The sequence below is a fragment of the Corvus moneduloides genome, chromosome 6, assembly GCF_009650955.1.
Source record: "Corvus moneduloides isolate bCorMon1 chromosome 6, bCorMon1.pri, whole genome shotgun sequence".
Classification (NCBI taxonomy): domain Eukaryota; kingdom Metazoa; phylum Chordata; class Aves; order Passeriformes; family Corvidae; genus Corvus; species Corvus moneduloides.
Window position 1 is genome coordinate 53469693 of NC_045481.1, and position 10813 is coordinate 53480505.

A 10813-nucleotide genomic window follows, 5' to 3' on the forward strand; every position below is an offset into this window, starting at 1 on the left:
GGCGCCGCGGGGTGCGCGGTCCTGGTACGGTGGCTTCGCTCCGCACTGTGCCCGTGCAGGGCCGCGTAACCGGCGCCGCCGCGCACGGGAGCGGCGGGCGGGAGGAGATTACAGGGGCGATGGCCACCCTTCCTTATAGGACCGGCGAGAAAGAAGTCGCTGTGACGAGGTGGCCGAGTGGTTAAGGCGATGGACTGCTAATCCATTGTGCTCTGCACGCGTGGGTTCGAATCCCATCCTCGTCGGGAAGCAAAACTTTTCCCGAGCACTTAAAATATGTATTTTTTTTTGGCTTCACACTTCCAAGGGGGACCTCTCCCTCCCGCTTCTCCCTTCGGCCCTTATGCGGAGAAGGAAAAACGGAGGTGGCGCCCGGGACAGACAGTGTCCTGAGTGATTCAGGGTCACAAGACAGGATAGAGTGTCGCAAAGGTTCTAGGGGTTGCACCCAGGAGGGAGTGTCATGAGGGATCTAGGGGTCACCCAGGATAGTGTCCCAAGGAATTTAAGGGTCACAGCCAGGACAGAGTGTCCCGAGGGATTGAGGGGTCTCACCCAGTATCCAGCTTCCTGTGGTGCTTCTCCATGTCATAGCCTGATTTACCTCCTTTCCTCAGAACCCAGCTCTGCTGTGGAGCTTCCAGCTGCAACAACACTGGGAATTAACCCCTTTTAATCTCAACCTCCTCTGTAACCCCAACAAAACGTCCTATTAGGGCTGGCCAGGTCCTTCATGAAAGCTTTGAGTAAAAATTAGAGGGATGGAAGATCTCTCCTATGAGGAAAGGCTCAAACAGCCGGGATTGTTCAGTCTGGAAAAGAGAAGGCTCCAGGGAGCCCTTGGAGCCCCTCCCAGTGCCTAAAGAGGCTCCAAGAGAGCTGGACTTTGGTCAAGGGGGAATGGTTCCAAACTGGAAAAGGGGAGATTGAGACGGGATATTGGGAAGAAATTCTTCCCTGTGAAGGTGCTGAGGCCCTGGCACAGGTTGCCCAGAGAAGCTGTGGCTGCCCCTGGATCCCTGGCAGTGTTCAAGGCCAGGATGGATGGGGCTTGGAGCAAGCTGGGATAGCAGAAGATGTCCCTGCCCATGCCAGGGGGGTGGGACTGGATGGGCTTTAAAGTCCCAGCCCCTCACTGAAAATGACATCAAGGTTCTCTTTGGATAAGTAATTACTGCACTTGGCTTTGTCTTCCACCAAGTTATGGCAATTTAAAAAGCATAAATGAGTGTATTGACAAGATACAGGAAAACTTTTCCTCTCTGCCTAAGTCATAGAGGGCTCACTCCAAAAAAAGTCTGGAATTAGAGGCCTGGAAGTAGAAGTTATGAAACACAGAGCTTCCAGGGGAAGGGACATCTCACACCTCTGCTGTGACAGCCCTGAGCCCCTCTTGCACACGCTGCCATGGTTTTAAGCACACTTAAATCCTTCTGGAAATTAGATAATAGCACATCCTGGGCAGAAAGTGGCCAGATCACAACGCTGCAGCCTCACAAAAGGCTCCCAACCCCAATGGACCAGTTAAAACACAACTGGACGAGTGTTACTGTGTGGAACGTGAGTGTTTAGGGGCTAATTCCAGTCAGTCCTGCACAGGGAGAGGCCGAGCCATGGGGAAGTTTGCCAGGAGGGTTTATTTGTATGGAAAAGTGCTTTAGCACAGTGAGATACACGTTCTCCTGATAAAGACAGAATTATAGAATCATCTAGGATGGAAAAGACCTTCAAGATCAAGTCCAAACCCCAACCCAGCACTGCCAAGGCGTATCCAAGTAAAGGCATACTAAAGAAAGGAATTCTTCCAGGACCTACACATTGTATGGAAAGCTTTACGCCTACAACAAGGACCTAGTATTTACCTGACCCAGCCTCAGATGGGAATTTATCACGGGGAACCTCCAAGAGCAATGTTTTTCCAGCTAATAAAACATCAGACACTATTTTGACTTTAAATAAAATAAAATAAATTAAAATGCAATTAGAGGTAGGATCCTTGTGAAATAAACCCTAAATTTTCAGTGTTCAAAGAATTTTGGAAACAGAAGCCCAGGAGTTTCTTAACCAGGAAATTAGAAGTTGCCAACTGCAGCCACTATTCCAGGAAAAGGGGAAAAAGTAGTGCTGAGCTCCAGTTCCTCATCAGGCCCTCTAGCCCAATCTCAGTCAGGAAAATCACTGCCAGAGGCTTTTTTTGTAACAGAAATTTCTTACCAAAAAACCTCCCAACATAACCTGGGATACCTCAAAGTCTAATCTAACTGCCACCCCTAAATCTACCCCCTTTCCCCTGCATCCAAATCCAGTAACAGCTCCAGCCACCCTTTTTTTATCCACTGAAGGTCCCCAGGTTCCATTTATTTCCATGAAAGGTGTATTCCAATGCAGCAAAAAATGGTATAACGCTGATTTTTAGCATCATCTTTCTAAATATCTGGAATTAAATTAGAATCATGAAACATTTGGCAGGATGTAGAAGAGCAAAGCTCAAATTGGAGTGAATTTTTATGGAAATATTCAACATCAGCTGGATGACCCAGCACAGAAAGACATCACTGGGCTCCTCTGAGCTACTGGAAGCAAACACTGGTTTATTGTGGTTTGGTAGCCATGTCCTGACCCTGGTGACATCATCAAGTGATTTTAGAAGGAAGGTACTAATTCCTGTGGGCTGGCCAACCTGAGATCTCCAAAACTGATATAAAAACCCTCCCAGAAGCCAAGAATTGACTGTGTAAATGCTGGTGAAAATAAGAACTATGGTGACACTTACCGTTCTGGAAATATACTGATATAAAATTATTTTTTAAAAAGTCTTCTGCTCCATAAAACAGCTTTTGTTTTTTTTGAAAGATGATTGTCACATTGAAGTGATATTAAAAAATCTCTTCAAGACAAAATCCGGGGACTAGCACCTCCAAAACTGCCCAGTATCTGCACCCAGAACTACTAACTTAAGTAATTATTTGAATGAATATTTGTAATTTCAAAGGCAAGTGGATCTTGCTGACAAACAGCAGGCACAAAACAGATTACAGTGTTCTGGTTTTACCTCGCAGCGTTCTCAGGGATAATCTCGGAATTTTGAAATCAATCTGACAATAAAATACTGTAAAAATAGGGTTTTTTATGACATGACATCCAGGAGCTCTTACTGTAAGACACAGGAACACAGCAGGCTGGAAGAAAAATCAATTTTTGACTTTTAGTGCACGCACTTCATTATCCATGTGGATAACTGATCCTGAGTCCTTTGAGGTGAAGGCAAAGCTGCCCATGCCGAGCAGAGTTCGGTCCTTGTTGCCTTCAAGCGTCAGTTCACCGATGGGCAACATAAAACTCCTGTTTTAGCCTCGTTTCCCTGCTCATCTTTCGCAGCACCTGTGGGAAGCTGGGATAGTTCTCCAGCCCCACTGATCCCTCCCACCCCAGCTCAAGGCACACTTTGTTCACCTCAACCACAATGAAAAGTCAATCTTTGGTCTTTGCACGCTGCTCTCCCGGCCAGCAGCATCCACAGGTGCTGGGTATCCTGCTCATTCCTCCCAGTCCTCCGTGGCCCACTCGGGCATGCTGGAGCAGTACTCAAAGTCGGCTCCTTTGTAGCGCAGGGCGTGCAGGAACATCACCAGCTCCTTGGGAGAAGGGTCCCGCCTGCTCGTCCTGCACTCCACACACAAAGGGTCCTTCTCTTCCCAACCCTTCTCCCCTGTTTGTCCATCCTGATTCCCACACAAACCGAGCTCTTTGTCTTTATCAAGCATTTCCAGGTTGATATCAAAGTTCAGCGGACAAGCTGCTACATCATTCCTCTCAGGATCCTTCACAAGCCTCTTGGGATTCTTTTCATCCTCACCAGGGCAAGAATTCCCATTTATAGGATCAGCCTCTGCAGACTTTGTGCAGTCACCTGAATTCCCAGAGTCTTTACTTTCACCACTGGAGTTCAAGTCCTCCTCCCCAATACCTAAGACCTCCAGGCTCTGTTTGGAACGATGCTCCTCCACCAGTGCCTTCAGGAGCTCCTCATCCGTCTTCCCGATCTTCCCACCCTTGCCCCTGTCCGGGCCCCACGCCTCCATGTTGTAGATGGGATCGTTGACAATGGGGTGCCCCAGGAACTGCAGGTGGACGCGGATCTGGTGCGTGCGGCCCGTGCGTGGCAGACACCTCACCACGCTGGTGCTGCCGTTGTAGCTGAGCCTCTGGAAGAGGGTTTGGCAGGGCTTCCCCTTGGGATCCACACGACAAACACCGACCTTGTAGGAAACCACCAGGATGGGCTCTTCGCAGACCACCTCGTGTTCTGGGAACTCCCCCACCACTCGGCAGACATATTCCTTCTCCAGCTGCCAGGAGACACAAGAGAAAGGCTCAGGAAACACAGTGGAAAACACACCCAAGCTCCAGCCTTGCTCCTCCTCCCTCTCCCCTCAATAAAATACATCCGATGGTGGCATTTTATTACAACAGAAAAGGGGAAAAAAAACTAAATCAGCTACTTAAAGCCAAATTTCCCCTCACATTTTCCCCAGCTAATTGGGAAATCAAGAACAGAAAGGCCTGGCCTATTTTCCTTGTATTAAATTCAGGAGCCATCTCTCTGCAGCCTTTGGTTTACAGCCCTGAAGCCAATCCTGGAAAAAGTTTTGTTTGGATCAAGAGACTCTGGAAAAATGGGAATTTCAAAATCGCAAAAGTATTGGACGATTGATCCACTCAATGTGTCAACTCAAAAATAAATCTGCTCTCCCACTGGTTTGCATGATCCCAGTAAGTTTGCACAGTCCCTTGGGACAATCCCTTGGGGAAGAAGATCCCCTCCAACCCAGTATCACCAAAATAATTTAAATTTTTAGGAGACCCCTTTCAACCTAAAATTACCAAAATCAATTAAAGTTTTAGGAGACCCTTTTCAATTTAATATTACCAAATCCAATTAAATTTGTAGGAGATCCCTTTCAGTCCAATATAACCAACTTAAATTTAACTACCACATTGAACTAAATTTTCAGAAGATCCCTTCCAATCTGGTATCAGCAAAACCAGTTAAATTTTTAGGGTTTTCAATCTAATATTATCAATCTAGTATTACCGAATTCAATTAAAATCTTAGGAGCTCCCTTCCAATCGAGTATTACCAAACTCAATTTTTACTCTGCCTTTAGCCTATGAAGGACGAGAAGCACCAACAGATAAGAACAGCAACACAACCATGAGCCGTCTGGGGAACTTGAGCTCACCTAGAGCCCAAACCTGGCTGACTTTGGAGCACACCAGCTCCAGGAGAGCACAGCAGCAGCGGCTCCAAGCCCTCACCTGCCTCTGCCGGACCTGCTCGTCGATGCGCTTGGACACGGCCGCGGTCTTGGCGAACATGAGCACGCCCGAGGTCATGCGGTCCAGGCGGTGCAGGGTGTGCAGCTCCCGCAGGCCGTGCTCCTTGCCCAGGATGAAGATGACCGTGTTGTGCCGGAACCTGCCGCAGGGGTGGACAGGCAGGGACGAGGGTTTGTCCACCACCACCACCTCCTCATCCTCTGCCAGAATGCGGATGGGCTGCGCAGTGACCGGCGGCTCGTGCCGATGCACCGTGTTCCTGAGGAAGTCGTTGTTCTGCAAGGGATACGGACAATTAGCCTGAGTCTAGCTTGTGCAGCCACCCACTCGGCCACAAACAACGGGGACTTGATACTGTGGGAGAAGAATTAAAGGCTCTTTCTCCAGGAACCCTGGATCTACGATAACTGTGTGTGTCACCGTGCAAATCCGGTAACCTGGCCGTAGCACATTCCCATTCCCAGGGTCCAAACACGAAGCCGTGGGCCATGTGTGGGGCTGTAGGATCCACACATTCCCGAATCCAGTGGGGCAGCGATTCCCCGGGAACCCCGATTTCCCCTTCAGTCTCTCCACAGGGTTCGCAGAATATGTCGAGTTGGAAGGAACCCATCAGAATTATCGAGTCCAGCCCTTGACCCTGTGTTATGTGACCACGGAGCTCACGGGGTGGTGCTGACGGCTCGGGGCACTCCGGGCTTCGCCACCACACCACGATCCCCACCGGAGCGCCCACCCCGGGGTCCGCCCACCTTGAGCACGATGTCCAGGTCGCGCACGGGCTCCTCGTTGAGGCGCAGGCGGCCGGCGCGGGCGGCGGCGCGGTAATAGGCGAGGGGCTGCGCTCGGAATTCGGTGCCGAAGACGTGCAGGAGGCTGCGGCCCACCCAGCGCCCTTTGCAGTAGGTGCGGAAGTCGAAGTAGTAAGGGCGCACCTTGCGCAGGCCGCCCTCGAAGTAGTACGAGGTCTCGGCGAAGTGCTCGGCTCCGAAGCTCACGCCGGTGTTCAGCTTCCGCGGCGGCGGCACGTAACGCTCGCCGCCCGCCAGCCGCCGTTTCTTGGGGGCCGGCGCCTCCTCCTCCTTGCCGGCGGGGCCCGGCTCCTCCTCCCGGGCTCGGCTGGGGCCGGGTCCCGGCTCGGCCATGTCCCCGCGCGGCCGCAGCGGCGGCCGGACCCCGGCCACACCGCGCGCACCCACACCGGCCACACCGCGCGCCGCACGCCGTGACGCACGGCGCTGCGCCGGGCAGCGCGGCCAATCAGCGAGCCCGGCCTCGCCAGGCCACGCCCCCGGCGTCCCCGCCCCGCGCCCGCCTCCCCCGGCGCCGTGTCGTGAGGGCGCGGGAGCAGAGGGAGGCGATGGAGGAGCGAGAATGCCTTTATTTATTTACCTCCGAGCAGCTCCCCCCTCAGAACTGCTCCACAAATGACCCTCGAGCATCACCGCAGCCCGCCTGCCCCTCGTGAGCCTCCTCAGCCACCGCCTGCGGGAGGGACACGTCAGGGAAAAGCCAAAACGTGAGCATTTTTTTGTAACCCAAATCAAAAAAAACAAGTAAAGCGCGTTTTTCATAGCCCCAAAGAGGGAAAAGAAATGCGCATTTTCCAAAACGCCAAACAGGAAAAAAACAACTCCAAGAAACAAGCATTTTTCATAACCTCAAAATCCAGTGTTGCTGGCCATTATTAAATTAGTCGGTGCAGGCAGGAAGAGAACACGCTCCCATATTTAAAACCATTGACAAATCAGGGTACACTGCTGCTCCGAGACACTAATTGTGACTTATTTTTGCCAAGCATTAAGCAGAGTAGTTGATATTAAAGTGGTTTTAGTGAAGCTTTAAGTATTCCTGTCTGCTTTCAGAATTCTCTGTGAACTGATGTTACCTAGAGTTTATCAGAGAGGATAGCTGGAGTTGTCTGGATCTGCTCTCTGGAAGCTGCCACAGCCTCCAAGAGACTCCCCTGGTCCTGCCCCTGTTCTCCATCCCTCTGGAATGAGCTCCTCTGAAGCAGAACTTCCCTTTATCCATTGACGAAATTTCCATTAAAAAGCAAAACCATACTGACCATCTACAGGCCTAAGTCTCACTCATGAGCTTTCAGAGGTGCCTTTAGAGATATCCATCCATGTGTCAGAGGTCATCCCTGAGGCAAAGGAAAACCAACAGTTACTACTCCCTCAGTTCTGTGCCAGCATCATGTGGAATTTAAAAACACACACAGGCTCCAGAGAAAGAGAAAATAGAAGTCTGCAGGCCCTATCCAACAGAAAACACCCCCTGCTTTGCCAAGCTGTTCTCTCCTCTTTTTTCCACAAACAGCATCTGCCAGGGATCCAGGACTCGGTCAGCAAAGCCAAGGAGGGCAAGCTCAGAGGGAGAGGAAGGAGTGTTCCTCAGGGAAGAGCAGATTTTACCGAGGCCACTGCTTTTCCTTGTCTGTGAGAGGGACGTAGATGACGCCCATGAGCTGGGTCTCGATGATGTGCCCGTCGCTGGTCTTGTCGTACTGCATCAGCACCTGGTTCGCTCCCTCGGGCCCCACGGGCACGATCAGCCGCCCGCCCGGCTTCAGCTCCTTCAGCAGCTGCAGCACGGAGAAATCCCGGTCAGCAGAGGCAAAGAAACCCCCCACACACAACGGGAATAAGCCACACTGTGAAGGTCATGACAGGAAATAGGCTTCCAGTGGTTCCCGCATTTTCTCTAGGGACACCCAGCACGGCCACTCTTACCTCCTTGGGGACGGTGGCTGCGGCTGCTCCCACATGGATGGCATCGTAAGGAGCTTCCTCAGGGTATCCCTGCCTGCCGTCTCCAACTACAGAGGGAAAACATGCAGGAAAGACCTTGGTTGTCTTAACAACTCGGAGCATCAACACAAACTGGAAGGACTTTGAGGAGCAGAGCCAAGGGAGAAACCCCGGCACTGCAGGGAGCTCACCCACAAGCTTCACACGGCCGGAGCTGAGCAGCGTCGGATCATCCTCTTGGACGTTCCGGATGGATTCGTGCACCAGCTCCTTGATGTGCTCCACACCCACAGCTTTTCCCGTCGGGCCAATCTGGAAAGAACATCAGTCAAACACCTGATGCCTCCTGTATGCAAGAGACATGTTTGACAGGGCAGGTTTTAGTGGGAATTGGGGTATTTCCAGGAAGAAACTCCAGAGCAGAGGTTCTGAAGAGAAGGTGCAAGCACTGTGCCCCTTCCTTGGTTTTAAGGCTGAGTAGTCCCAGTTACATCAGCTAATGAAGGGATGTGCTTTCTGGGCTGGGAATAGAGTGCCGTGAGCTCACCATCCTGGCGAAGCATGCGGTGAGGTATCCGCTCCCAGATCCCACATCCAGTGCCTTGGCACCTTCCACCAGCTGATCCTTGAGCAGCTCCAGCGCGTGGGCGTGCTGCAGGGACAGCCAGGACAAGGAGATGAGAAACATCCTGGGTTAGTCTCCTCTCCCAACACTTTCCCTTGTTCTCTGATTTAATCACAGCACACCTGGCCTTGTGCCTGACACTTCCAGAGCAAAACTTAAGTGTCAGACCTGGAAGATCTTTTGCAGAACATCATTTAGGCAGAGGCTCAGTAATTAGATGTGAAACAGAAGGAAAAAAGGTCTCATGCAAAAAAAAAAGGACAACATGGAATTCCCGTCTAAGCACACTTTTAAAGCAACTGAAAGATTATAGGGGAAACTCCTCTTAAAAAGAAAAATCCCTACAGAAACAAGCAGGATAATCATGTCCGTGGGATATTTCACTTTTCTACTTGAAGAAAAATTAAATATCAAAAGAGAAATAAACAATTCCCTCCATTTCTGTTGGAAGTGAGGAGTTTTCACCTTACCATGTGCGGGGCACTGATCGTAGCCTTGTAGCCTAAAAGGAAACGGGTGGCACAAGTTATTTGATAAGGAATAAAATTCCCAGTGGGAACAGTTCCTAATTCTCTCCCACTTTCCCCTAAAAATAGGAAAACACTTGTCTCCTCTCACAGAATCCCAGGATGATTTGGGTTGGAAGGGACCTTAAAGCTCATGTAGTCCCAGCCCCTGCCATGGGCGGGGACACCTTCCCTTAAAACAGGTTGCTTCAAGGTCCATCCAGCCTGGGCTTGGACACTTCCAGGGATAGGAATTCCACAAGTAGACCATGGAGCACCTGCCAAGGCACCTTGTGCCCTGCTGACAGCAGATGCTTTGCCAAAAGTGACTCACCAATGGATTGAGGAGAATCCATGTATGGGAAATACTTGATGTAGTGACCTCTGTCCGTAGCCAACAGCACATCGAAGACTCGCTGGGACTTAATGATCCCTTTTTCTGGGAAAGAAGGAAAAGAGAGACAGGCAGGACTGAAATCCTCAGCACTCCAGCAAGAAGAGATTTGAAAGGGGATGCACACTTCAGGGAGTTTATGGATCTGGGGGAATTAATGAAGGATCTGAGAGACACAGCAAACACAACACTGACTGAAGGATATCCTTTCCCATTCCCGCTAGGGGCCCAGCCACCAGCCCATCTCCAGGGCGTGACCACCTGCATCCACAACACTTCTGACACTGCTGAGTGTAACGGGAGTGAAACGGAGTCGAGTTTCACGCCGGGAAGCGGAGACTCCGGTTCAGGTTTCAGCAGTGAACTCATGGGCCATGACTGCAGAGACATCCCACATCCCTTCACACCTTTCTGCAGGAATTTTACGGCTACTTTTACGTGTGTTCCAGCCCGCTGTCCAGGAGCACCGGGGACCATTCCAGCCCCCGGGCAGTGCTGGAGGCACAGCATGGACGTCCGGGACACTCGGCTGCACCCCCGTGCTCAGAACACCGAGCTGCAGCACTTTAAAAGGCGTCACACACTTCCAGAGGCAGGGAAGGAAGGTGTGGAAAGGCTTTCCTGCCCCTTCTGGCATAACACCTTGTTTCCAACTATAAATAGAACGAGTTCAGGCTGGGGCAAATGCCAAAATTAAGGAATATTAACCCCAGCCCTTCAGAGTGAGCAGTGTCACACGGCGTGAGACTAAATATCCATACACAGACATTAAATATCCGTACACTGACATTCCAGCGGATGCTGCCGGGACTCACTGTAGAGGTTGTTGACCAGCTCCGCGTGCGTTTTCCCGCTGGACGTCCAGGCCATGGTCCTGGCGAAGAGCAGCCCCATGAGTGCCAGCACGGCGCCGGGCGGCAGCTGGCTCATCCCACGGACACGGCAGCGGCCTGCGGAGAGACGGGTTCAGAGCCACGCCAGAGCTCCCCGTGTCCCGCTGAAACACATCCCGCCCTCACTAAACCATGGGAAACGTGACAGAGGCCCAAGGATGTCACACCGCACTCGCCTGCGCCGCCCACCACAACTTCCGCCCTGGGCCAACATGGCGGCGCGGCGGCCTCAGCGCCCCCCACTCTGCGGACCAATGGGCGCGCTCGTTCCGCCAACGGCGCGCGATGATTGGCCGGCC

General features: G+C 51.6%; 2 protein-coding genes and 1 non-coding gene across 3 annotated transcripts; 1 reads left to right on the forward strand and 2 right to left on the reverse strand.

Moving 5' to 3' along the window:
• Nucleotides 1-163: 163 nt before the first annotated feature.
• Nucleotides 164-245, forward strand: TRNAS-GCU. Its single transcript has one exon. It is a non-coding gene; the product is annotated as a tRNA-Ser (tRNA).
• A 1373-nt stretch (nucleotides 246-1618) lies between these two features.
• On the reverse strand, nucleotides 1619-6527 carry RPUSD2 (RNA pseudouridine synthase domain containing 2). Its single transcript, XM_032110759.1, has 3 exons — nucleotides 6093-6527; nucleotides 5320-5616; nucleotides 1619-4349 (listed from the first exon to the last, which is right to left on the reverse strand). Exons 1-3 carry the CDS (start codon nucleotides 6483-6485, stop codon nucleotides 3537-3539), a joined length of 1503 nt encoding a protein of 500 aa, XP_031966650.1. The 5' UTR covers nucleotides 6486-6527; the 3' UTR covers nucleotides 1619-3536.
• A 176-nt stretch (nucleotides 6528-6703) lies between these two features.
• On the reverse strand, nucleotides 6704-10755 carry LOC116444948 (protein-L-isoaspartate(D-aspartate) O-methyltransferase-like). Its single transcript, XM_032110763.1, has 9 exons — nucleotides 10691-10755; nucleotides 10437-10571; nucleotides 9562-9666; nucleotides 9192-9223; nucleotides 8644-8748; nucleotides 8288-8408; nucleotides 8079-8164; nucleotides 7761-7930; nucleotides 6704-7489 (listed from the first exon to the last, which is right to left on the reverse strand). Exons 2-9 carry the CDS (start codon nucleotides 10549-10551, stop codon nucleotides 7477-7479), a joined length of 747 nt encoding a protein of 248 aa, XP_031966654.1. The 5' UTR covers nucleotides 10552-10571; nucleotides 10691-10755; the 3' UTR covers nucleotides 6704-7476.
• Between the last annotated feature and the right edge of the window lie 58 nt (nucleotides 10756-10813).

Bases quoted from the DNA above. Each gene is read 5' to 3' on its own strand.
- RPUSD2 (XM_032110759.1), bottom strand. From the start codon at position 6,485: ATGGCCGAGCCGGGACCCGGCCCCAGCCGAGCCCGGGAGGAGGAGCCG. The intron at 5,617-6,092 runs GTGGGCGGACCC...TATCCCTTGCAG, and splicing joins ACCTGGACATCGTGCTCAAG to AACAACGACTTCCTCAGGAA. The intron at 4,350-5,319 runs GTGAGGGCTTGG...GTCTCCTGGCAG, and splicing joins AGCAGGTCCGGCAGAGGCAG to CTGGAGAAGGAATATGTCTG.
- LOC116444948 (XM_032110763.1), bottom strand. From the start codon at position 10,551: ATGAGCCAGCTGCCGCCCGGCGCCGTGCTGGCACTCATGGGGCTGCTC. The intron at 8,749-9,191 runs GTAAGGTGAAAA...CTGTCCCTGCAG, and splicing joins CGATCAGTGCCCCGCACATG to CACGCCCACGCGCTGGAGCT. The intron at 8,165-8,287 runs GTGAGCTCCCTG...TTCCCTCTGTAG, and splicing joins CGGCCGTGTGAAGCTTGTGG to TTGGAGACGGCAGGCAGGGA.